Source organism: Delphinapterus leucas, chromosome 17, assembly GCF_059928025.1.
Source record: "Delphinapterus leucas isolate spDelLeu-1000000601 "Yukka" chromosome 17, BTC_Dleu_Yukka2, whole genome shotgun sequence".
Taxonomy (NCBI): domain Eukaryota; kingdom Metazoa; phylum Chordata; class Mammalia; order Artiodactyla; family Monodontidae; genus Delphinapterus; species Delphinapterus leucas.
Window position 1 is genome coordinate 40869754 of NC_143145.1, and position 27598 is coordinate 40897351.

General features: G+C 40.1%; 1 protein-coding gene across 5 annotated transcripts; it reads left to right on the top strand.

Annotated features, from left to right (window-relative positions):
* Window positions 1–49: 49 nt before the first annotated feature.
* On the top strand, window positions 50–27361 carry MTERF3 (mitochondrial transcription termination factor 3). 5 transcript variants are annotated; one of them, XM_089898881.1, is made up of 9 exons: window positions 50–429; window positions 2972–3311; window positions 4624–4776; window positions 9576–9765; window positions 14157–14304; window positions 14687–14758; window positions 16166–16327; window positions 25049–25092; window positions 27087–27361. In XM_089898881.1, the coding sequence occupies exons 2-9, from the start codon at window positions 2987–2989 to the stop codon at window positions 27142–27144; spliced, it is 1152 nt and encodes a 383-aa protein (XP_089755007.1). In that variant the 5' UTR covers window positions 50–429; window positions 2972–2986; the 3' UTR covers window positions 27145–27361. The 5 variants fall into 5 exon arrangements, with proteins under 5 accessions (XP_089755007.1, XP_022440463.1, XP_089755005.1 ...); XM_022584755.3 differs by lacking the exon at window positions 25049–25092 and adding an exon at window positions 460–551 and having other exon boundaries at window positions 59–312; XM_089898879.1 differs by lacking the exon at window positions 25049–25092 and having other exon boundaries at window positions 59–312; window positions 460–3311.
* Window positions 27362–27598: the final 237 nt, after the last annotated feature.

Here is a 27598-nt window from a genome sequence, read left to right on the forward strand (position 1 = left end):
GGGGACGGGCATCTCTAGGACTCGCGGTGGCTTTAGATTCTAAGTGGAAGTGTCTGGAGGGAGGCGACGCGCAGGAGAAGGGAAACTGTGGCCCTTGGCCGGCTCTGTCCCCCGCAGGCCGCCCGCTCTCCCCCCGCGCAGCCTCGCAGATGGCCTGGCCCACTCCGGCCTCAGCCCACGTGGGCTAGGGAGCTAGGAGCAACCGGCGGGCGGGCAGACAAGTGGGGTATCTGTGCTGAGGGGCGGTTCGCGCGGCCCGGCCAGTCTGGTGGTCCCTGCGAGAAAGACCACGAGGCATAGGCCTCGCCACAGGTAAAGCGGAAGCCGCCGGAGCGCGAGGGGCGTGCGCCCTGCTGGGGTTTGGGTCCGGCCCTATCCTGCTGTAGGCCGCGTCCGGGGACCTCTTGGCCTTTAGGTCTTCAATTAAGGGTGAATAATTTCGTTTTGTTTTTTTGGCAGATGAAACGAAAACGCAATCATGTTTATTCGCGCGCTTTGCGGAGGACGCGGAAGGAAGGCCAGCATGTCAACCGCCTTCCTCCGGAAGTTCGGTTGGGGAACTAAAATGGTCTAGGGAGGGCGTCAATCAGTAGATGAGAGGCCCCTTATTACGAAGCCATCCTCCCACCCACCTTTCATCTCCTGATTTCATTTATTAGCCTTACACAGGTCGAAATCTTGAACCCTCGCCAAAGAATATTTAAGTGCCAATTCCTATTCCTAACGAGATACTAAGGCACGCAGTTGAGAACTAGTATATGACGTATTTTAATGGACTTCAGAATTATTACAGGTTTTTTTTCTTTCACTTTAACCTTCCTGATGAAAAGGGTCGTGTTAGAGAGCTGATCACGGGGTAGGGCTTTTATACACATGCGCAGATGCTTTACCGGGTTTAAATACTGTGTAAGCACATGAGCTAACCGTAGTTGCAACTGATTCATTTCCATCCTTAAAACATTGGAGCAGTGCAAGGCTCTGGGCTAGAGGGAATAGTCACTGGGAGGGTGGATCCAGAGATGAGACCCAGCCCTGCTCTCGTGAACGAACAGTTAATCAACTGTTAAGAGGTGTACACAACAATGAAATGATGATGTAGTGAAGATAGTGTGCTTGTAAATAAAAACAGAAGGATAAACATGAGTTGTTTGCATAAAGATCTTTTAATGAATATGGATAGAATTCAAAAGCAAATCGTTCTAATGTGAGAGGAGTTTTAATTTGAGCCTTACTCTAGAGGCTTCAGAGTGGGTTTGGGATTTCAGGAGTTTGCTTTAAAGTAGGACATTGCTCAGACAAACTGAGAAGTCAGAACACTTTGGAGCTTAAGAATCACCTTACTGTACCCGTAACCTTTTTTAAAAGTTGTCATTTAAAGAATGGTTATTGAACCCCCCATCACGGGCCAGTCATTGTGCTGGATCACGGTGAGAAACTTAGTCTTAACGCAGCGTAACAGGTCTTCTGGCTTCCAGCTCAATGCCCTTATGACATTGCTGTGCAGAGAATGAATATTGTAGGATTGAAGGGAAACACGGCAGATCTGGAGACTCATTTCCCACCAAAGTTTAACAAAAGTCACCTATCCCACAAGGCTATTTACTGTAAATACTTTTTTCCTTTCTAAGATCATTTCAGAATGGCAGTGAGACATTTCACTTCTATAAATTCCTTTCAGGAGACTTCCCTAAACCACAAATCTCTAAGAGGAGGTTAGACCCTCAAGCATTTATCTGGCCTAATTCAGAGCATAAAACAAGCTGAATTTCAGTATAGAGAGAAATCAAAAAGTTGTATGCAACAGTTAATTCAGAATTCATTTATGTTTGGTTGTGTAATCAATAATAATATTGATGATGGCTAACATTTGTTGGGCATTTTGCATATGCTGGAGTCTATGCTGTATTTTATATGGATTGTCTTACTTAATATAAAATAATATGCACCAAATTTACCCTTTAATTAAGCTGGCTAAATATAAAAGTCCTTTCCTGATAAAAGTCTCTTTTAAAAACAGCTGCTTTTTCGGTCAAAATACACGTATATTCATTGCTGGTTGCTTATTATTTCTGTCTGTTCATTTTGCTTATTAGTTTTGATCCCTTTTTTTAAAAGGCTTTTTCTTTTTTCCTACAAACAGAATTTGGCAAAACTGGTTTTGTTCAATTGTCTTTTGAGGAACAGCTTTATCTGTGTAATAATAGTGCTCAAGCCTGAGAATGAAGCAAGAAACAACCTTCTAGATAGCAATGATAATATTTTATGATTCATTTAAGACTAAGTAGAATTCTTCCTGTTTTTATTTTGTGATTAATGTACATACATAAAATGCATCTGAATAATTCAGTGTTATTTTGTTTTATTGGGCCTCTCACTGTTGGGGCCTCTCCCGTTGCGGAGCACAGGCTCCGGACGCGCTGGCTCAGTGGCCATGGCTCACGGGCCCAGCCACTCCGCGGCACGTGGGATCTTCCCAGACCGGTGCAAGAACCCGTGTCCCCTGCATCGGCAGGCGGACTCTCAACCACTGCGCCACCAGGGAAGCCCTCAGTGTTATTTTGATCAGCAATCTTCTTAAATGTCCTTCAAACCAAATTTCAAGAGCACTTAATTGCATCACCTGTTTTCTTTAAATATTAACAGGTTCAGCTGTAATTTGAACATTTACAGATTTCTGTTTTAATTGTTTTTCTTACGCCACTGATTTTGCTTTTTGTTTTTAAATTGCAAAGTATATCTTTATTTTTCCAGTTCAGAAGTTCCTGTCTTTTGGTTTGTAACTGAAACTGCCTTGTTTTGGGCTTTTCCTGAGCTTAAAAACGTCTGACTGCTTTAGGGATCTAAATTTATTAAACTCCTTTTAATTAGAAAAAAATAATTTCCAGTTTATCTTTTTGTTGTTTGAATACTGTTTTAAACATTTAAGTAAAGTACGTTTCTCTTTTTTGATAGTTATGTATTTCTTTTGTAGGCTACTTTAAGAAAAATGGCCCTGCTAGCCCAACAGATACCCAGATGGCTCAACTCAATTAAGTTGAGTAGCTTCCTTACTGCTATGCAACTCAGAAAATGTTTTCCCAGAGCAGGAAAAACATTGTTGCCTGGCTTTTTTGCTCAGCCTCAGCTGTCCTCTGACGATTGCTTTCTCCGGTCGGGGTTTAAGACTTATCGGACTTCCTCTGTGTGGAATGGTTCCCAGTTTACCAACTCAAGTACTCAAGAGATTAAGTGCGCCCCAAACACTCTGCTTCCTTCTGTGAATGAGCCGTCACAAAAGATACCCAGCTTTGATTCTGAACTGTCTCTAGAAGGTAATTTTCAAGTTTCAGAAAATTCCCCTTTGCCCCACTTCGGTAGATTGAACGACTACTTGTTTACATTTTGTTGGCCCATTTCAAGTCATACTTTGTGCCAGGAGAGAAAAAGAACAATGCCGCTTCTATTCATTTGCTTCTATTATGCCTCTATTTTACTGACTAAGGAAAAAGTTTAGAGATTAATATGTATAAGAATGTTTTATAGCTATATGAATAACACTTTCTAAGTTCGTTATTTAGATTCTTTAAATAAATTTTTTTCTGGTGGTAATTAGGTTTATTAGGATTTAATTTACCCTATTCTATATACCTAGTTAGGGTATAATTTTACCCAAGTAACAGTCCTCCTTTTTGGGTATACGGTCTTATGAATTTTGACATAATGCTTTTAGTTGTGTAATAGCCACCACAAACAAAATATAGAACAAAAAGAACAACAAATAGCACACCCTAAAAAGCGCCCTCATGTCGTTTTTTTTAGTCAGTCTTCTCCCTCCTGTGCTTCTCGTTCTAGGCACATTTCTATGCAAGGAATATTTCACCGTAAATGAGATAATATTAGGTTAAGTAGAAGACGAAAGCAAGCAAGCTGGGGGGTAAGGGCAGGGAGGGGAGGCTGGCTATGAGAAATGAGAAAGGGTAGTGATTAGAGACCAAAAATAGAATAAAAAGTCACGGCCCTGATTCCTTAGCCTAAGGTAGGTTACAGTTACCAGCATCTTCTATACTTAAGGGTTTGACTTAAGACAAACCAAACCTCAGACTCAAGGCTGTACTAGAGAGGTCATGTCCTTGGCAAAGGATTGTAGGTGATAGAAACAGAATCATAGAAGTCCTCTTACAGACATATTTGAGAATAACTTGGAGGAGAAGGGGTTGGATCAAAGTGAAGACACTTCAGGATGTGATGACTTGAGCCCATACAATTCAGGCTGGTATGTTGTACTTTTGGCCAACTTAACAAGCTATGGTAAACTCGATCTCTTTCTCAAAATGTACTTGAAGGTCAGTTGGTCTTTAGCATTCATACCTGTTGATTACAAGTGAAGGAAAGGAATTTTGTACAGGATTTCACCAACAGATTTCTTATCTTCGAGGAATAGTAGTTGATATCTCTAAATTAGAGTCTTAACCTTACCTCTTAGAAGGTAGAAAATATATGGAATTTTGAGATGTTTAATTCAGAAGTGATGCCAAGATTCAAAAAGAAGCAAACTAGGCAAGAGGCTGTCTTTGTAGAAAGAGCTTCAAGTGTACAGATTGGAGAGCTAACTCACTTCTCCTTTTCCATATCCTGGCTGCAAAGGACTGGACGATTTGCCTCCATTGTCTCCATTGCAGCCAATTTCCGAGGAGGAGGCTGTTCAGATTATTGCGGACCCTGCACTGCCCCCATCTTCATTCACACTTCGAGACTATGTGGATCATTCTGAGACTCTGAAGAAGTTAGTGCTTCTAGGTAAGTCTGAGTAACCAACACTTATTTTATTGCCTTACTTTTTTTTTTTTTTTTGTGGTACACGGGCCTCTCACTGTTGTGGCCTCTCCCGTTGCGGAGCACAGGCTCCGGACGCGCAGTCTCAGCAGCCATGGCTCACGGGCCCAGCCGCTCCGTGGCATGTGGGATCTTCCCGGACCGGGGCATGAGCCCGTGTTCCCTGCATCGGCAGGCGGACTCTCAACCACTGCGCCACCAGGGAAGCCCTATTGCCTTACTTTTAAAATTAGCTTTTTAATCTTTATCAAAGTACATACACATGCATAGAAGTCAAATAGTGGGAAAAGGCTTCTAGTGAAAAACCGCACTCCCAGCTTCATCCTTCCTGACTTCGCAGCCCGTTCCCTAGAGTGTCTACTTTCCTAGCTCTTTCTGTTTGTGTTTAACCTCTAAATGTGTGTGTAATTGCTTATGGTGCTGTTGCTTGGTTCATCAGTTTTAGACATCAGTTAATCTCTTACATGTACACATACTTTTCCCTTTCATTCTCTTCAATTCTCCCAATAGGCTGTATTAACAATGTTGAGGTTAATCATTAGTCACTGATTTCATTATAATTCTAAATATTGCTCGACTGCTGTCTAGGAAGTGTGCCATGATTGTTTTCCTTCCTTTTCAACCTTTCATTTTCTTGGAGTTAACAATTGCTTTGTTTTTCATTTGGTTAGTTTTCTTTAAATTTTCCTACAACTTCCAATGGCCTCTCAGGACAGTTTTTCCTACAGTCACCCCTATCAGATGATATATTACTTCCATTTCCCTACTACCCTGACCTTCCTTCTGGAGCCCGCTATCCTCCTGATGTGGACGGTTTCTCTCTAGGCCTGCTCCATAACTATCTTAGCTTGTCGACTGGTAGGATGCTCCTAGATCTGGATGGTTGAAGGCAGCCAAGAGATCTGCCTACAAACTTAGGTTCGTCCTCTTATCAATATTTTCAGTCTAGCACCTTATTGCTACTTTCTGCTTTTCCCATTATTTCTGGACCTGGCACTTCTCTTATTTGATTTTCCCAGATGAGAAACCTCCTTTGGGGGACTGAGAGGAACAGGATGGGCAAGGGATTATCTCAGATCCACTGCTTCTCTCATTGCTTAGTCACTGCCTTAGTTTTCAGTGAAAAGTTAGGAGCTTCCTGGCTTGATAGTCTTCCTTTCAGCAGTACTGCCCTGGTAATCTCTCTAACATTAGTGCTCTTTCTAAAATGCGAGTCTGCCTGTGTCAGTGACCTACGTGAAATCCTTCTAAGCTCTTCCTGGTCTGGCCCTTGCTTAGCCTTTCAGCTTCACTTGCTTGCCACTTCCCTCCTTTTTGTTGGCCAGGTCTGACAACTGGAGAACTTAACTCAGGTTCAAGTAACTTCCCAAATGTCTTCTCTGACCCTCCAGATAGAGTGACCCTCCTCTGGGCTCTTTGCATCACCCCCTGCTTACCTCAGTCCTGGCAATAATAACACTATTATAATTGTTTACTCATCTGTCCCTGTGCAAGTTACTCAAATGTATAGGGAATGGCCTTTGTTCTCAAGAAGCTTCAGGTCTTCAGGAGCATCTAAATACACATACATAAGAATAACAGGGGCTTCCCTGGTGGTGCAGTGGTTGAGAGTCCGCCTGCCGATGCAGGGGACACGGGTGCGTGCCCTGGTCCGGGAAGATCCCACATGCCGCGGAGCAGCTGGGCCCGTGAGCCATGGCCGCTGAGCCTGCGCGTCCGGAGCCTGTGCTCCGCAACGGGAGAGGCCACGGCAGTGAGAGGCCCGCGTACCACAAAAAAAAAAAAAAAAAAAAAAAAAAAAAGAATAACAAATCCAAAAATGCAAGGTGAAGTGATAAATTCCACACAGAGATACACATAAAGTGTTCTGTGGGTTCGAAGGAGAGAGAAAGATGACATCTGCTGCAGGCATGAAAGCTCAGGGCTTTCCCAGCCCTGTAAGAGGTGCTACGGGTAATGCCAGATAAACGTAAGACCCACGTGGTCCCTACATTTAAATAATTCACAGTATACCGAGAGCTTTGAAATATGTTTCAGCCACTCCTTCATCTGTATGCTGATACTTCAACAGCACGTCTTGGCAGTAACTTAAATAACAGTACCCTAGAGGAGCCATGATTGCATTGTTAAACAGTATTTTTGAGGACTCAAGTGTCCTGGTTCTTCTCTGCTTCTCAGATCTGTTTTCTCCCTTTCTCTGCTTGTTCTTTATCCCAGGAGGCTAACCTCTGCACTCGGCCTCCTTTGCCAGCTGGCTTCTGGGCAGCTTCAGCAGTGGGGGGCACTTGTAGGAGAAGAGGGAGGGCAGGTGGGAGTTGTTTTCCCTTTTCGCTCCCAGCCTTGGGTCATGGAACTGCCTTGTTCCATGGCAACAGCTCCTACTGAGCAGCCCTTTCTTTATAGCTTCCGGCTCCCTCTCGGTTCTCATAACACTCTTTCCTCCCTGTCCCTTTAGCGCTAGGGATGCCCTTGTTTGTTCCCTTGACTCTGCTCACACCACTGTACAGAGTCCCTTCATTAAAGTGTTTTTCATTTGAACTTTCTAGGACAACTACTGTTGCCTGCCAGTCCCTGATTGATGCGCTAAGTATGTGTAACCATAACTGAATACAGTGGTAATTATAGTTACTGAACTGATGGGGTAAAGCCAACTTAGGCTGTGGTCACCTAGAAGTTAGAATCATGTATTATTCATTTTTTATATCCGCATAAGTGCCTGGTCCCATGAGAGGCATTCAGTGACTATTTTTTCAAGTTAATGAAATCGTGAGTAAGCCCAAGTATTTGTGCTGACAGCAGTGTGCTCTCCTGGTGAGATTCTGCTCTCTTGTTGCTGTTAAGAAGCAGCTTTTCAGGAATTCGATTTCAGCACAGTCAGGGTGTGACGGCTCATGCTGAGTGAGGCACTTCAGCACATGCCATCTGTAATATTGAGTTAAGTTTGGAGTCCGAACCCTTTATGTTATTTTCAAAGCATCCCTTCCCACATTTATCACAGAGTTTTGGAACTAGTTTCTATCTTATTTATCCATCCATCGAATAATTTAATTTATTTTTCTATTAGTATTATTTTTAAATTATAAAAGAATTACATCTAGTTGTTAAAAGTGCAGACTGTTACAGGAGAAAGAACTCTTCCCATCTCTACATTTCTAGTTCCACTTTCCAAAGGTAACCACTGTCACCAGTTTGTTGAGTACAAATTTTCTACCCAAATACATACATTACCCCACCTTTTTCTATGCAAATACATGTATTACAGAAAGCCATACAATGGCTTGTGTAGTCATACTTAATATTATTTTTACAATTCTGTGTTTTCTTCTAGTAGCTTTAGAGTGGTAGTACATATGTAGATTCTTCATCTATCTGAAATTAATTTTTGTATCAGACATAGAAGGAATTATTATTTTTCAAATATATAGCTAGAGGTCCCATTATATTTTAATGAATAGTCCATCTTTTCCCTCATTGATTTGAAATGTCCTTATTGTATACTAGATTTGTAGTTCATCCTGGATCTGTTTTTGGTCTTCATTCTGTGTCTTCATTCTGTGTGTATGTGTGTGTGTGTAATCTGTTTTTCTGTTCATGATCTTATATCAATACCTGTTTTAATATCAAGAAATTTGGGTTTGGAATTATATTTGGATCTAATAATACATGGAATTATAATTTATTTTTCTGGTTGTAGACACCATTAAAAAACAGTGCTTTTATTTCATTGTTTTTATATTTAAGACTGTAAAGTTGCATCTAGAAATCGGTTTGAGAGTTACATTTTAACCTGAAGAAATATTTTTAGCAATATAAAACTTAAGTCTAAACTAAAGTTTTACATTATTTTCAAATGTTTATTTTAAAGATAAGGAATAGGCCTTTCCTATTCATGTTTAATTTTTAAAAATCAGGTAAAAGGAAAAAAGCGAGAGAATAAAATGCTTAGTGTTAATGAGAATTTTGAATCAAGGGTTACTTTGATTCCCTGCCTAATTAACGTGAACATCGAATTATATCCATAACCAAAGTAAAATAACAACTTGCTTTCTCCCCCTTCTTAATCTCTCCTGTCCCTTGTCTCATTTACTTAGATTACCTAAGATTCTAAGGATATGTGAAGGTTGAAGGTGGTATACTTTCTGCTTCATTTTGTACTTGAGGGCTGTGTATGTTCATCTGCTTCCTGCAGACATGTCTTGAGCTCCTTCAAGCTACTTGTCTTTATGCTAATAAAGCCCTGGAGAATACAATGAGTAAGACACAGGGTAACTTTGATTCCTTCTGTGGAGGGGATCAGAAACAAATTTTTAAAATAATGCTTATAATTAAAGAAATGATAAACTTCAAAGAAAGTAACAATTCATAGGGTTTGTTACCCTGCAGAAATTACCAGTTAAGCAGTTACTGTGGAGATCATTAGGGGCTCATAAGCATCCTGCAAACAATATTCAAGAAACCATCGGTGAAAATGATGATCCTAGGTCAATATGACGTAGTGAATTTGTTTTGGGTGGAAATTTAGCCCCAAATGCACTGTTTTCCTTTATACATGGCTTTGAAATAAGTACTACATTTTTTAAAAATTTATTTTTATTTCTGCAACCAAATTAGTTTAAAAATATTTAGAAGTTTCTATTGGCCTGTCTCAGGTCTCCTTGGGATGGGTTGTTGATCTCCATCAGTAATTTCTTGTGTTTCTGTACATAAAGTTTAATGACTCAGCCAAGCAGTTATCTTCAAATGGTGTTCGTAATTTATTACAGGAGTGGATTTATCCAAGATAGAAAAACATCCAGATGCAGCCAACCTCCTTCTGCGACTGGATTTTGAAAAAGACATTAAGCAAATACTCCTGTTTCTTAAAGATTTGGGCATAGAGGATAACCAACTGGGAACATTCCTGACGAAAAACTATGCTATTTTCTCTGAAGACCTTGAAAATCTTAAGACCAGGTAGGGCTTTTAGAATGATTTTCACATAATCCTAGAAGTGGCTATGAAGAAATATATGTGTAAGTTATTTTTTTAAGTCTCAGCAGCACAAGAATCTACTGAGGTAATTAATGAATGTGAATGTTATTTTTTTGTTATGGACCTTCTTGATCAAAATTAAGTATCTAAATCATTTCTTTTGTTCAACTACCCATCATTATTTTTATGATTTCAACTTAATGCTAAGTCAATCCTTTGGAAACTGGGATAAGTTTTTTTAAAAATCCATTAACAATGGCTAAATTATCTGATAGTACACTTAAAATTATGAAAGGCTGATCTTTTCTGTTGTTCTTTCTGGACAATTTTTGATGGTAGACATTTGACCTTGTTTTGGCAAATATTGTATAATTTGCTTAATCATTTCTGTCTATTTTGGTTTTTCCTTTTTTTCTTCTTTAAATAGCACTTTTATAAACATCTTTGTACTTCATTCAACATTCAAAGAGATAGTATTGATCTGTGAGGTAAGAATCCTGCTGGGCATTGGGCACACCAGAGAGTGAGACAGAGTCTGTGTCTCATAAGTTCACATCTTGGATTTATCATCACCCCCACCTCTCACGTAAATTAGGTCTTCCCAGATTGCCTGAATGAGAACACTGTTCACCCCGCTGCCCAGATCAGAAATACTGGTGTTAACTTTGGCTTCTCTTCTCTTATCATCCACATCTAATAAACTACCAAGGCCTGTTGGTTCTATTTTTATTGCTCTCAAATCAGTCAATGCATTTCTCTTAATCTTCACTTTGAATACTTTACCTCAGGTCCCCATCATTTCACGTGAAGAATACCGCAACTGTCTCCTAACTAATCTGCCTCTAATCTTCTCCCCCTAGACTATTCTCATACAGGTTTCAGAGAGCTTTGCAGTTCCTTGAACTATCAGAGTCTAGTCTCTGAACTAGGAAAAAACAGAACAAAAAAAAAACTACATTTCTTATATTGAATAGTTTGAACCCTTATTATATATGCAAGGCACTTAGATAGACACACTCTCTCCCTTCATGTGACTTACAGTCTGGTGTAATATAGACAGGCTATTACAATACAGGGGAGGGAAAGAATGATTCTAGGAGGCTCAGTCTGACATGTCTAGCTCTGCTCCTCCTGACTGTCTGGAACGCTCATTCTCTCCCCATTTCAAAACCAACTTGCCCTTTTGCTCAAGATTTAGTTCAAGAAAGAGTACATACCAGGAGGTGGAGATCATTGGGAACTGTTTCAGGGGCTGCCTACTGCACCATTATTATTAATATCCCCATTTTACAGGAGAGGCACAGAGAGGTTAAATAATTTGCCCAAGATTACCCAGCTAGTGTAAGTGGCAGTGGGATTCAAATCCACTTAGTCTAACTCCAGAGTCCTGGCTACTACACTGTACTGTCTCCCTACTTTTAAATCTATGAAGGAAACATAAGCTTAAAAGCAGCTTAAGTTAATTTGCTCAAGATCACACATGCTCCTAACAATTAAAGAATACTCTCATGTAATAGTATAGTCTAATGTTTCCTAAACCTGGCTGACTGCCAAAGTAAACTGGAGTATTTTAAAAAGTTACTTGGAAGTTTTTAATAGGTAATTTACCACATGTGCTCAAAAGGGTATACAGTGAAAAGTAAGCTTCTCCTGGAAGAGGCAAAGGTATGATAATCTTTTTTGAACTTACCTTCTGGCTCTGGTATGTACAGCAGTCTTATTTTCTAGAATTTCTATAATAGCACTGATCGCATATACTTGTTTTCTTTTCAATGAAGAGAATTTGAAATGTATTAAAAAGTTGGTTGATTCTTTTTAAGAATTTTCAAATAAATAATCTGCATTTAAGTTATTAGAAATTTTCTTTCAGCTGGGCCTTATATCTTAATTTTTTATTGGAAAAGTTATCACAGTAGATAACAGTTTCAATAATATTTTTATCAGATATTGATCTTTCCTGTGTCCAAAACAAAGGAAAAAAATGGTAATTCTCCTTCCCAACCTACATATTCCTATCCCTCATCAGCCTTGCAAGACCCATCTATGGAGGCAGCTACTATTATCAAGTTTTTTGTTCAACTAGGTAAGAATGTTCTATCATATACAAGCATGTATGTGTATCTATGTATACACATACACAAGAACACATGTACATACAGTATGTAGCATTTATGCATACCATTCTGCACCTCACATTCTTACCTTAACTCTATGTTGGAGATAGTTTTTATTGGCTCTGCCTATTTTAACCCTTTTATAGTTTATACTGTGGATGTGTCTAGTTCCCTTTTGGTAAACATGGTGGTTGTTTCTGGCTTTACTATCACAAAGAAGCTGCAGTGACTCCTCTTATATATACATCATGTCACATATTGGTGTATATCTGTAGGGTACATTTCTAGACGTAGAAGTTCTAGGTCAAAGGATATATGCATTTATAATTTTAATAGATATTGACAAATTGCCCTTCATACAGGTTTTCCAGCTTACACTCCCACCAACAGTGTACAGAAGTGCCAGTTTCCCTGTTTTCCACACTAATACAGTGTCATCAAACTTTATGATTTCAGTTCATTTCATAGATGAAAACATTACCTCACTGTTTTGGAAATGATGTTTGGAGCATCAGATGTTTGGAGGATCTTTTCCTTTTTTTGAGGATCTTTTCCTATGTCGAACTTCTGTTTACATTTCCTTTTCTATAAATTAGAAGTGTCCTTTGCTATTCTTTTTTTTTTTTTGCGGTACGCAGGCCTCTCATTGTTGTGGCCTCTCCCGTTGCGGAGCACAGGCTCCGGACGCGCAGGCTCAGTGGCCATGGCTCACGGGCCCAGCCGCTCTGCGGTATGTGGGATCTTCCCGGACCGGGGCACGAACCCGTGTCCCCTGCATCGGCAGGCGGACTCTCAACCACTGCGCCACCAGGGAAGCCCCCTTTGCTATTCTTAATTGGGCCTTTTTCTTTTTTTGGTAAGCATTTTTTTATATATTAACAAAATTAGTTCCTTCTCTGTGACATGTTGTAAATATTTTCCCAGACTGTCACTTGTCTGACTTGGTTGATGATTTCTTTTTTGCCTTGCATTTAAATTTTGTATGTAGTTAAATTTATCAGTTTTTTTTCTCTCATTGCCTCTAAGGGACTGGTTTAAAGGGGTAATAGTCACTGAGTATAAAATATAATAAGTTCCAATATATGGTATAAAAGTATCGTAGTCATTAGAAGTAGGCATCCCTGAGTTCAAGTTTCAGCTCTGTCATTAATTAGCTGGTGGTCTAACACAAGTTATTTAACTCCTCTGAGTGTGTTTTTTCAAATGCAATGTGGAAAATTTACCTGGCCCACAGGGGGTTGTTTTGTTTTTTTGTTTTTGTTTTTCTGATGAGAATTAAACAAGATAATGTCCAGGGATATTTCAGGCATTTAATTAAACTGCCTTTTACTATGTTTATAGATTTAAAAAAATCAGTAATTTTATAGTCAAACTTCCTGTATTTTGCTACCTTACTTTGTTTCCCAGAAATTTAGCAGGAAACTTCTCAGTTGTTAACAAAATAGATATTGAAGGACCGCAGTAAAAATTATTTATGAAAATACATTCTCGGGGCTTCCCTGGTGGCGTAGTGGTTGAGAGTCCGCCTGCCGATGCAGGGGACACGGGTTCGTGCCCTGGTGCGGGAGGATCCCACATGCCGCGGAGCGGCTGGGCCCGTGAGCCATGGCCGCTGAGCCTGCGCATCCGGAGCCTGTGCTCCGCAATGGGAGAGGCCACAGCAGTGAGAGGCCCGCGTACCGCAAAAAAAAAAAAAAAGAGAAAAAAAAAAGAAAATACATTCTCAGTAAATGTACTAAAATAAAAAATTCCAGGAATTCCCTGGCAGTCCAGTTGTTAGGACTCCACACTTCCACTGCTGGGGGCCTGGGTTTGATCCCTGCTCGGGGAACTAAGATCGTGCAAGCTGCACAGCGCAGCCAAAAAAAAAATTTCCTCTTTTCAGTCTTAGCCATGCTTGATGGTCTTTCTTTGTAAAAAGAGTTCTGAATCCCATCTTTTCTTAATTTGTGTGTTTTCTATTCTTATCAAAAAAAACCCAAAAAAACAAAAAACTTAAATAGAAGCTATTTCATTTTTTTCTACCAACTAATAAAATAAGTCAGATTAACTGAAAAGGGAATCTGTCTGTTAGCGGATTTCAGAAATATTTTCTGTTTCCAGTTATAAATGGAAACCATTCTAGAGTTGGATGGATGCTTTGTTTTAACCATATTTGGGGCCATTATAGAATGTTTTTACTTAAACTTTTTTTTGGTGTGGGAATATGACACTAGTAAATATTTATCATATGTGCATGTATTTTGTTTGTTTCTCTAGGGTGGCTTATCTACTGTCAAAAAATTTCAGTAAAGTGGATATTGCACAGATGGTCAGAAATGCACCATTTTTGCTGAGTTTTTCAGTGGAAAGACTGGATAACAGATTGGGATTTTTTCAGAAAGAACTTGAACTTAGTGTGAAGAAGGTAAAGAGAAGGAGAGAATTTGTATGTTTCCATGTCAGCTACATTTAGTAACTGTTAAATCTCATGTTTCTAACAGATACTTGGCCTGTATGAATTCTATAAATGCCTGATATTTTCTGTACAAGAATGAATTACCTTGCTAGGTTAATCATATAGCTATATCATTTTGTAATAATTCCATCAAGTTAGTTTCTTAAGTTTTATTCTGAGCACTGGTTTTTTTCCTCAAACAATATTAAGTTTATGTATTTTTGGGTTCCTTAGCATTTCTCTACTGGGTCATATTTTAAATTTTAGTTTTGTACTCCTAGTAATGCCTTGTTTTTTTCAAACCTAGTTGAATATGCGTACATATTAATAATAGATTGTTTTACAACTGTAGACTAGAGATCTGGTAATTCGTCTCCCAAGGCTACTAACTGGAAGTCTGGAGCCTGTGAAGGAAAACATGAAGGTAGGATGACTGTTCGTTTTTGGGAAATCAGCTTCTTTAAGTGGTTAAGTCCTCTGAAGAGGAGAGATTTGCTCCCATCATCTTAAAGAAAACTAGATTGTAAAAGAAGTTATTTCTAAAAAGATAGAGGAAATGATATAATAAATATCTAGCAAGCAGTTTACCTTAGTTTATAATTTTTTCACATGTCAACCAGGTGTTACATGAGTTAGTCTCCTTGCAGACATTGATACCCGTAATCCTAGCGGAGCAGGTTAGGTATCTGGATGGGACCTGGAAGCTGCTTCCTTTGCCCAGGGTGAGGGTCTGTGTCTTCGTCACCTAGGCGGGAGACGAGCTGTGGAGGGTGGAGCCAGAAGGCTTCTTTGAAGAGAGCAGTAGCCAGCATATTGCTCTCCTAGAACCTGTGCCAATTACCAGCTCTAGATCTATCAGAGAACATGCCAGACACTCCTTACTGTGCTCCCTCCAAGGGAATAGGATAGAACCAGGAGCAGCTGACTTGTTAGTATACAAAGCTGTCGGAGTATTTGAAATTATTATATTAAGCCTATTTTCTGAGGTGCCTAAAGTGTTTCATACTCGGCCGTTGAAGAAATTTTTATTGAGTGCCTGCCCATGCGCTGTGCTGGGGAGATAGTCGCTGCCATTGTGGAGCTTACGGTCCAGTGGGGGGAATCTCCCGCAGAGCGATGAGAGCAACGGATTGGTCAGGGAGCATGGGATACTATGAATGCACACAGAGGACCTAACCTACATTGGAGTGTTTTTTTTATCATCTCTGTTTAGAATTTTGACATGTAGTTCTTCCAGAGGACATGCATAGGAGTGCGCTTGGGAGCAGAGGCTCAGAAAGCACTTTGAGAATCTTGCTGTTGGTCTGTGTGGTGTGGGGCCCATACGGGTAACCTGCGCAGGCCTCCTGTGAGCACCGTTACTCTTATTTCGTAATTACGCTAGCTCCTTTTGGTGATCTTCATGGTGGTCATCAGGCTGTGATTAGCTCATCCTCAGGAGAGGGGTTTAAAATTCAGGTTACCCCAGAAGCAGGAAACTATGAACCCGTAAGATCATTGGAATAGCCATCTCCAGATTTTTTTTTTTTTTTCTTTTCTTTTCTGTGGTACGCGGGCCTCTCACTGTTGTGGCCTCTCCCGCTGCGGAGCACAGGCTCCAGACGCGCAGGCTCAGCGGCCATGGCTCACAGGCCCAGCTGCTCCGCGGCATGTGGGATCTTCCTGGACCGGGGCACGAACCCGTGTCCCCTGCATCGGCAGGCGGACTCTCAACCACTGCGCCACCAGGGAAGCCCCATCTCCAGATTTTAATGTCCTTATTTTAAATTTTGAAAGAATCAATGTGTCCCCTGGCATATTACCAAAATAACTATTTCTGTCTTTCTCTTAGGTTTACCGGCTTGAACTAGGTTTTAAACATAATGAAATTCAACATATGATCACCAAAATCCCAAAGATGTTAACCGCAAGTAAAAGGAAAGTTACCGAGACTTTCGACTACGTGCACAACGTGATGTGCATTCCGCACCACATCATTGTCAAGTTCCCGCAGGTGAGGAGCGCATAGCTCGCTGTTCTGTAAGAGCTGTCATCGCCCTTCATCTGGAGCTGCTCTCCATGTGCACAGTCCGCTTGTGAAAACCCCTTGCTGTTTGTGAAGGAATCAGACCAAATGCAGTAGAGTTCTGAGAGTGGTATTAAGGTCACATTTCTTTTTGCGCATCTTTTTAGCAAGACCACACCTAGCAAATGCAGTAGATGGATCACTTGTGAAAAGTTTACATCTTCTAGGGCATTCACGTACATCTCCAGCGGAGAAATGAGTGACGAATCTATTTCCCTGTGGTTTGTAACCTAGTCCTCGTTCTGCCTGTTGGAATCTAACATACTCTCTTGTGCTTTTCTCCCTTTAAATTTGAAATAGATCACTTCCCTTAAAGGTCCTTTCAATTCTAAATGTACTTTTCCATTCAGTCTATCTAAATCCATCAGTTAACAAGCCATGTTATAATGATCTCCTACCAAAGCATAAAACGCTTCCAGTTAGCTATCATGCGAAAGCCATAATTATATTTTCTAAGCTAATTAGGCTTTTTCCTGTTCTTTACTTGGTGAATGACATTATCTGCTTGTTCACAAGAATGTTAACTTTTTGAAAGCAGATCGTGTCTGATTTATACACTGCTGAATTCCCAGAGCCTGGAACTATAATGGGCCAATTAGTAGGCACTGGATAGATATTTGTTGAACACATGATTGATTGAATCTCATAAAAGTCATCCTTCTTTCCTGTTTGGCATGTGAATAGACACTCAGTGAGTATTCATTGGATAAATGAAAGATTGAATTTCATTAAAGTGATTCCTCTACTCCACTTGCCAAATGTGTTCTTGATGTAAAGGTGGGCAAAGAACTATGACTTTAATATAACTGTCAGAACTAGACTGCATTTGGTGCAGTTCCCTCACAAATAGTAGTGTTTATTTACCTATCATACTTCTCTCTGAATGGGCCCTTAATAGAGCATTTTTCTATTTCATCAAATGCATGTGTATTCATTATAAAAAGTGTTAGAAGCCTGCAGTGGTGAAAATTTGGCTTATAGAAACATTGTAAAGTAAGTAATCTTCAACTAAAAAGCAATGACAATTAGTTTTCCACTGGGTTGATAGATAATTCAGTGACAGTAGAGCATGATAAGAGAATATGATTTGAGGATAGAAAAATCAATGAGTCATGGTCTGTATTCTTGTGGAACTCATAATCTAGTGTGGAAGACAAGTTTTTAAAATGTAATTGCTTTACATAATGTTAGAGTCTTAACAGATATTGTATACAGCTATTGATTTAATTTAGGAGAGGTAGGAAAATCATAGAAATAATAAGTTATTGATTGTTCATTTACTGTATGCCAGCTCTGTCTTTACTGCTTTACTTATATTAATTCATTTAATCTTCACAACAACCACATGAGGTAGGTACTGTTATTGTCCCTATTTTCCAAATGAAGAAATTAAGCATAAAAAGATTCAGTAACTTGTCCAGGGGCCAGAGCCAGGATTAGAACTGTGGCAGTCAGTTTGAAAACCCACGCTCTTACCAAAGAACCCACACTCTAAGAAGTGACATTTGAGTTGTCAGTTGAATGAACTGGGTTTAACAGTGGACAGAAACTTTCCAAGTAGAGAAAACTATAAACTTGACTAGATGCATCAAAATCAGTTGTTTAAAAACACAGATTTTAGGCTCCCCAAATCCTAGCTTCTGGGAAGCCTGTTTATAGACCTGTGGCTTCCATATTGGGAGGATTCTCAGATTCTTAGGGGTCTGGGTAGGATTGCTTTTAAAAAAAAACAAAAAAAAAACCTCATTGGGAATTCCCTGGCAATCCAGTGGTTAGGACTCAGTGATTTCACTGCTGGGGGCCTGGGTTCGATCCCTGGTCCGGGAACTAAGATCCCACCAGCTGTGTGGCACAGCCAAAAAGAAAAGAACGAAAACAGCAACAAAAAACCTCATTAATGGAAAAATACATTAACTGACAGTGAGGGAATGGATGTAGACTTAAAAGTTTTGGCTGGAGCTTTAAAAACTTAGTGCTGTGAAACAGTTTTCTCATGCAGGTAACAGTTCTGGTTGGTACATAATTTTATGATTAATTAAAAATTGGGAAACAATTATAACTTTAAAACTATGGTTAGTCGTTTCAAAGCAGTGACCATGGTAGGCAAAGGATAACAAAAGCAGTGAGGGTAATGAACATGAGGAAACCACTAGTTCAGGAAAGAGGTTATATTCAGGATCCCCTGAAACCTTGTTTCTCCTCTTACCCTGTGGGTTTCTGTGAAGGCAGAGCTGGAGTCTATGTTAGGACAGGAGGCGATCAGTAATTCTTAAGTTAGGGTTTTTTTGGTGTTTTTTGTTTGTTTTAATCCTTGAGAACTTAACGGATCATTGATAGGATGAAACTTTTCTGACATTGCAAAGTGGCCCCTGGTGGTCAACAACAACAACAAAAGAGAGAGAAACTCAATCTGAGCCATGACTTTTGGACTTGAAAGATCACATAAAATCTGTGATACTAAAGTCACTTTGAACCACTGGGAAAGAAATATCTGGTCATAGCTGTATAAGTGCTTCAAAGTGTTACTATATTTAGGAAATGTAGTTTGGGAGCTTCAGAATCATTTGTGGCCTTGTCCGTATGTTGTATGATAATTTTGTAAGCCGAGAGTCACTGGAAGCGTCCTACTTCTAAAGAAATACATCTAAAAGCTTCTTACGTCTTTTGACCAGTAATAATGCGGTAATGGGAATTTAGTTACCAAAGTGAAGGCAGAGCAGCACATAATTTGTTTCTGCAGAGGGAGTAAAAGATGTTTTGTTCCAAAAGCAAGCCAATCCCACCTTGAGTTAGCACGCTATATTTCTTTGGTCACTGTTCTCAAATTACTTTAGTTTTCAACAATTGTTTTTCATAATGTCCTTTCCAAGTGATCTGTTATTTATTTTGTCTCCACTCGAATACAAAGAAAGACTCCTGGAGGTTATGTGCCATGTGGAGTGTCCCCAGTGTATCTTGATATACAGTGAAGAGAGGGACCTGAGACCTAATACTGAACGTGGGTTCATTGGGCCTTGCCAGGGAGCCTCACAGATGTCTCTTCAGCTTAGGGCTCTATTTCAAGTCTGGCCAGATCTCGCAATTCTCCCTTCTTCCTTGCAGCTGGCTTTAGGGGCTTAGCCTGCTTCTGACTCCCTTTTAAAGTGCTGTATTCACTGTATTCCTCAAGAGTTTAATCCCAAGGCGGGTCCCTTTGAACGCATGAAGTCCAGCTTCATTGCATTTTGGTACTAGTCAGAGGGAGCGACGGGAATTAAGAAAGAAAGAAAGGAAGAAAGAAAGAAAGGAAAATAGGGAAGCTTCACAGATTATGAAATCTTACACAGTTTTTGATGCCATAAACTTTGATCTCTGACTTTGGTTCTCCAACTTGGCAGGCATCAGAATCCCTTGGAGGACTTGTGGGTCCCACTCTCAAAGTGTCTGATTTGGTAGCTTTGGGCTGGGGCCTGAGGATTTGCTTTTTTAACAGCTCCTCTCGTCTCCCTGGATTCGTCTGGTCTTTGCCTACAAGGTAGCCCTTTATTATTTTACAATTGTTCTGCTTGTTAGTTTTGAGTCCCTTTTAAATCATCATTTCTTAGCAGAAGGCAAAGGATTTAAACCCTCTAGCATTTATAATAATTTTTGGTTTATTTTTTTCTTTTTAACATCTTTACTGGAGTATAATTGCTTTACAATGGTGTCTTAGTTTCTGCTTTATAACAAAGTGAATCAGTTATACATATACATATGTCCCCATATCTCTTCCCTCTCGCGTCTCCCTCCCTCCCACCCTCCCTATCCCAGCCCTCTAGGTGCTCACAAAGCACCGAGCTGATCTCCCTGTGATATGCGGCTGCTTCCCACTAGCTATCTGTTTTACGTTTGGTAGTGTATATATGTCCATGCCACTCTGTCACTTTGTCACAGCTGACCCTTCCCCCTCCCCATATCCTCAAGTCCATTCTCTAGTAGGTCTGTGTCTTTATTCCCATCTTGCCCCTAGGTTCTTCATGACATTTTTTTTTCTTCGATTCCATATATATGTGTTAGCATACAGTATTTGTCTTTCTCTTTCTGACTTACTTCACTTTGTAGGACAGATTCTAGGTCCATCCACCTCACTACAAATAACTCAGTTTCATTTCTTTTTATGGCTGAGTAATATTCCATTGTATATATGTGCCACATCCTCTTTATCCATTCATCTGTCGATGGACACTTAGGTTGCTTCCATGTCCTGGCTGTTGTAAATAGAGCTGCAGTGAACGCTGTGGTACATGACTCTTTCTGAATTACGGTTTTCTCAGGGTATATGCCCAGTAGTGGATTGCTGGGTCATATGGTAGTTTTATTTTTAGTTTTTTAAGGAACCTCCATAATGTTCTCCATAGTGGCTGTATCAGTTTACATTCCCACCAACAGTGCAAGAGGGTTCCCTTTTCTCCACACCCTCCAGCATTTATTGCTTGTGGATTTTTTGATGATGGCCATTCTGAACGGTGTGAGGTGATACCTCATTGTAGTTTTGATTTGCATTTCTCTAATGATTAGTGATGTTGAGTATCTTTTCATGTGTTTGTTGGCAATCTGTATATCTTCTTTGGAGAAATGTCTATTTAGGTCTTCTGCCCATATGTGGATTGGGTTGTTTGTTTTTTGATATTCAGCTGCATGATCTGCTTATATACTTAAGAGATTAATGCTTTGTCAGTTGCTTCATTTGCAAATATTTTCTCCCATTCTGAGTGTTGTCTTTTCATGTTGTTTATGGTTTCCTTTGCTGTGCAAAAGCTTTTAAGTTTCATTAGGTCCCATTTGTTTATTTTTGTTTTTATTTCCGTTTCTCTAGGAGGTGGATCAAAACGGATCTTGCTGTGATTTATGTCATAGAGTGTTCTGCCTATGTTTTCCTCTAAGAGTTGGATAGTGTCCGGCCTTACATTTAGGTCTTTAATCCATTTTGAGTTTATTTTTGTGTATACTTTTAGGGAGTGTTCTAATTTCATTCTTTTACATGTAGCTGTCCAGTTTTCCCAGCACCACTTATTGAAGAGGCTGTCTTTTCTCCACTGTATAGTCTTGCCACCTTTATTAAAGATAAAATGACCATATGTGTTTGGGTTTATCTCTGAGCTTTCTGTCCTGTTTTCTGTTGATCTATATTTCTGTTTTTTTGTGCCAGTACCATACTGTCTTGATTGCTGTAGCTTTGTAGTATAGTCTGAAGTCAGGGAGCCTGATTCCTCCAGCTCCGTTTTTCTTTGTCAAGATTGTTTTGGCTGTTTGGGGTCTTTTCTGTTTCCATACAAATTGTGCAATTTTTTGTTCCAGTTCTGTGAAAAATGCCATTGGTAGTTTGATAGGGATTGCATTGAATCTGTAGATTGCTTTGGGTAGTATAGTCATCTTCACAATGTTGATTCTTCCAGTCAAAGAACAAGATGTTGATTCTCTCCATCCGTTTGTATCATTTTTAATTTCTTTCATCAGTGTCTTACAGTTTTCTGCATACAGGTCTTTTGTCTCCTTAGGTAGGTTTCTTCCTAGGTATTTTATTCTTTTTGTTGCAGTGGTAAATGGGAGTGTTTCCTTAATTTCTCTTTCAGATTTTTCATCATTAGTGTATAGGAGTGCAAGAGATTTCTGTGCATTAATTTTGTATACTGCTGCTCTACCAAATTCACTGATTAGCTCTAGTAGTTTTCTGGTAGCATCTGTAGGATTCTCTATGTATAGTGTCACATCATCTGCAAACAGTGACAGCTTAACTTCTTCTTTTCCGATTTGGATTACTTTTTTTTGTTTTTCTTCTCTGATTGCTGTGGCTAAAACTTCCAAAACTATGTTGAATAATAGTGATGAGAGTGGACAGCCTTGTCTTGTTCCTGATCTTAGAGGAAATGTTTTCAGTTTTCACCATTGAGAATGATGTTGGCTGTGGGTTTCTCATATATGGCCTTTATTATATTGAGGTAAGTTCCCTCTATGCCTACTTTCTGGAGGGTTTTTATCCTAAATGGGTGTTGAATTTTGTCAAAAGCTTTTTCTGCATCTATTGAGATGGTCATATGGTTTTTCTCCTTCAATTTGTTAATATGGTGTATCGCATTGATTGATTTGCGTATATCGAAGAATCCTTGCATTCCTGGGATAAACCCCAGTTGATCATGGTGTATGATCCTTTTAATGTGCTGTTGGATTCTGTTTGCTAGTATTTTGTTGAGGATTTTTGCATCTATATTCATCAGAGATATTGGCCTATAGTTTTCTTTTTTTGTGACATCTTTGTCTGGTTTTGGTATCAGGGTGATGGTGGCCTCGTAAAATGAGTTTGGGAGTGTTCCTCCCTTTGCTATATTTTGGAAGAGTTTGAGAAGGCTAGGCGTTAGCTCTTCTCTAAATGTTTGATTGAACTCAACTGTGAAGCCATCTGGTCCTGGCCTTTTGTTTGTTGGAAGATTTTTAATCACAGTCTTAATTTCAGTGCTTGTGATTGGTCTGTATATATTTTCTATTTCTTCCTGGTTCAATCTTGGAAGGTTGTGGTTTTCTAAGAATTTGTCCATTTCTTCCAGGTTGTCCATGTTATTGGCATATTGTTGTTTGTAGTAATCCCTCATGATCTTTTGTATTTCTGCAGTGTCAGTTGTTACTTCTCCTTTTTCATTTCTAATTCTATTGACTTTAGTCTTCTCCCGTTTTTTATGGTTGAGTCTGGCTAAGGGTTTATCAATTTCGTTTATCTTCTCAAAGAACCAGCTTTTAGTTTTATTGATCTTTGCTATCGTTTCCTTCATTTCTTTTGCATTTATTTCTGATCTGATCTTTATGATTTCTTTCCTTCTGCTAACTTTGGGGGTTTTTTTGCTTTTCTTCCTCTGTTTGCTTTAGGTGTAAGGTTAGGTTGTTTATTTGAGATTTTTCTTGTTTCTTGAGGGAGGATTGTATTGCTATAAACTTCCCTCTTAGAACTGCTTTTGCTACATCCCATAGGTTTTGGGTCATCGTGTTTTCATTGTCATTTATATCTAGGTATATTTTGATTTCCTCTTTGATTTCTTCAGTGATCTCTTGGTTATTTAGTAGTGTATTGTTTAGCCTCCATGTGTTTGTATTTTTTACAGATTTTTTTTCCTGTAATTGATAGCTAGTCTCATAGCGTTGTGGTAGGAAAAGATACTTGATACAATTTCAATTTTCTTAAATTTACCAAGGCTTGATTTGTGACCCAAGATATGATCTATCCTGGAGAATGTTCCATAAGCACTTGAGAAGAAAGTGTATTCTGTCATTTTTGGATGGAATGTCCTATAAATATCAATTAAGTCCATCTTGTTTAATGTGTCATTAAACTTGTGTTTCCTTATTTATTTTCATTTTGGATGATCTGTCCATTGGTGAAAGTGGTGTGTTAAAAGTCCCCTACTATTTTTGTGTTACTGTCGATTTCCCCTTTTATGGCTGTTAGCATTTGCCTTATGTATTGAGGTGCTCCTGTGCTGGGTGCATAAATATTTACAATTGTTATATCTTCTTCTTGGATTGATCCCTTGATCGTTATGTAGTGTCCTTCTTTGTCTCTTGTAATAGTGTTTATTTTAAAGTCTATTTTGTGTGATATGAGAATTGCTCCTCCAGCTTTCTTTTGATTTCCATTTGCATGGAATATCTTTTTCCATCCCCCCATTTTCAGTCTGTATGTGTCCCTAGGTCTGACGTAGGTCTCTTCTAGACAGCAGATGTATGGGTCTTGTTTTTGTATCCATTTAGCCAGTCTGTGTCTTTTGGTTGGAGCATTTAATCCATTTACATTTAAGGTAGTTATCAGTATGTATGTTCCTATTACCATTTTCTTAATTGTCTTGGGTTTGTTTTTGTAGGTCTTTTCCTCCTCTTGTGTTTCCTGCCTAGAGAAGTTCCTTTAGCATTTGTTGTAAAATTGGTTTGGTGGTGCTGAATTCTCTTAACTTTTGCTTATCTGTAAAGGTTTTAATTTCTCTGTCAAATATGCATGAGATCCTTGCTGGTTAGAGTAATCTTGGTTGTAGGTTTTTCCCTTTCATCACTTTAAATATGTCCTGTCACTCCCTTCTGGCCTGCAGAGTTTCTGCTGAAAAATCAGCTGTTAACTTTATGGTGATTCCCTTGTATGAAATTTGTTGTTTTTCCCTTGCTGCTTTTAATACTTTTTCTTTTATTTAATTTTTGATAGTTTGATTATTATGTGTCTCAGCATGTTTCTCTTTGGGTTTATCTGGTATGGTACTCTCTGGGCTTCCTGGACTTGACTATTTCCTTTCCCACGTTAGAGAAGTTTTTGACTATAATGTGTTCAAATATTTTCTCAGACCGTTTCTTTTTCTCTTCTTCTTCTGGGACCTGTATAATTCCAATGTTGGTGCATTTAATCTTGTCCCAGAGGTCTCTGAGACTGTCCTCAATTCTTTTCATTCTTTTTTCTTTATTCTGCTCCCTGGCAGTTATTTCCACCATTTTATCTTTCTGCTCATTTATCCGTTCTTCTGCCTCAGTTATTCTGTTATTGACTCCTTCTAGAGTATTTTTAATTTCAGTAATTGTGTTGTTCATCACTGCTTGTTTGATCTTTAGTTCTTCTAGATCCTTGTTAAATGTTTCTTGTGTTTTCTCCTTTCTGTTTCCAAGGTTTGGGATCATCTTTACTATCATTACTCTGAATTCTTCTTCAGGTAGGTTGCCTATTTCTTCTTCATCTATTTGGTCTTGTAGGTTTTTACCTTGCTCCTTCGTCTGTAACATATTTTTTTGTTCTTTTATTTTTTTGGTGGGTGGTGCTGTATTCCTTTCTTACTGGTTGTTTGGCCTGAGACATCCAGCACTGTCATTTGGAGGCAGTTGGATAGAGCTGGGTCTTGGTACTGAGATGAGGACCTCTGGGACGCCTCACTCTGATGGATATTCTCTGGGGTCTGAGGTTCTCTGGTAGTCCAGTGGTTTGGACTTGGAGCTCCCACCACAGGAGCTCCGGCCCTACCTCCGGCCTGGAAACCAAGATCCCGCAAGCTTCGTGGTGCAGAAAAAAAAAAGGAAGAATGAAAGAAAAAAAGGAGCAGTACAATATCAAAGAATAAAAAACAAAATAAAGGGCTTCCCTGGTGGTGCAGTGGTTGAGAGTCCACCTGCCGATGCATGGGACACGGGTTTGTGCCCCAGTCCGGGAAGATCCCACATGCTGTGAAGCGGCTGGGCCCGTGAGCCATGGCCACTGAGCCTGCGCATCCGGAGCCTGTGCGCCGCAACGGGAGAGGGCACAGCTGTGAGAGGCCCGCGTACCGCAGAAAAACAAAATAAAATTAGAAAGATAAAAAATATATTAGGAAAAATAAAACTATAATTGAAACTACTGCAACAAGGTAAAATAAAACCACAGCAGGAAAAAGAAAAAAAAAGGCAGGGGGGAGGGCAGCAAGCCAAAAGGAGAGATCGCTAATAAACCATAAAGAATAAAATGAAATTAGAAAAATAAAAGATTTATTAGGAAAATAAAAATATAAAAGAATCAACAACAATGAATCAGCAAGTTAAAATAGAACCTCAGTCTAAAAGAGGAAAAAATAAAAGAAAAAAAAAAAAAAAAGAAAACCTTGGTTATGGGGGTGGAGTTTAGGTGGGGGGTGGAACTTAGGCATGGGTGGGGTTTGGGGGGCAGGACCCAGGCGGGTGGGGGTGTGACATTTGAGTGTGGGACGGGGCCTCTGCTTAGGACCTGTGCAGAAGGGGGAGGCAGCACGTGGGAAGGAGGGCTGTGGAGTGTGGGCTTCTGGAGTTAGGAGGAAGGGCCCTGGGTGAGGGTGTGTGGGTTCGGTTTAGGCCCAACTCATTGGAGGGGGTCTCCCAGTGTAGAGGTGGGGCCCTGTGTGGGGTGTAGGGGCGGGGCTTGGACTTTGCGCTTTAAGAGGGAGGCTCTGATGGCAGAGGATAGTCCTGGGAGCCCAACAGGCTTCCCGGTGCCTAAGTGGACAAGGAAGGCACTGGCCTCTTCCCTTACGTTCCTTCACGCACCTCCCCCATCATCTACCCCAGGGTCTCCCCCGTCGCCGCTGGACCCCTAACTGTGGGTGGGTCCCGCTGGGTATAGGAACTCCTCCCCTCCCCCAGCCACCCCTCAGGGGTGCCGGTCCCGGAGGTCCAGCCTTTACTTTTGCTCCCCCTTCCCTCCCTCCCACTCCCTCAGGACCCGCGCGGCTGGACCTCCTTGGTGGGCAGAGGATCAGGCCCGGGATCTCAGCAGGTTTCTGGGGGCCCAAGTGGGCAGGGGAAACCTGGCCATGCTCCGTTTTGATCCTCTGCCCTCCCAGTGGTTCCCCAATTTCCCCCTTCCGTCGTGGGATCCCTTCCCCTCCCCCAGCCGCCCCTCAGGGGCACCAGTCCCGTCCTGCCTCCACTTCTCCTCCCCCTTCACTCCCCCCACGCCCCACGTCCTACCCGGTCGCTGGGTTTTCCTCCCGTCCCCTTAGGTGTCCGTGGTCCCCCACCGGTGCCTGCTAGGCGACCTCGTTGTGAGGAGATGCGAATTCCACATCCTCCCAGTGCGCCATCTTGACTCCGCCCCCTCAATTCTTTATATTTGTTAGCTTATTAAAATTCTTAGTCAGATAAACATTTTTATAGTTCATCTTTCAGTGCACGGTGTTTTTTTAAAAACTTTTTTTTTCTTTTCTAGGTATTTAATTCAAGGTTGTTTAAAGTCAAAGAAAGACATTTGTTTCTTGCCTATTTAGGAAGAGCACAGTATGATCCAGGAAAACCTAACTACATCTCTTTGGACAAATTGGTATCTGTGCCTGATGAAATATTTTGTGAAGAGATGGCCAAGGCCTCAGTACAGGACTTTGAAAAATTCTTAAAAACTCTTTAGTTTTTGATAGATGTTAAAATGTAATCATGTAAAGTGAATGTACATATGAATAAATATATTTTAAATACCTCAAACCTCAACTGATATCGGAAACAATTTCTTAATATTATAAATTTGGGAACACTTCTGGTAGATGTTCCTTACAAGTTCCTGGTAAGTTAATTCATCTCTGACTCAATCAATTCCTTCTTGGGAAGGAGAGAATTAAAATATAGCAAGCTTAGCGGAAGAGAGTCAGTTTACAGGCTGGTGTGTTAAGAGGAGAACAGTAGAAGATTTTCCTTTTTATTTTCAAAGTCTTTTAAAGTGGTTTCATC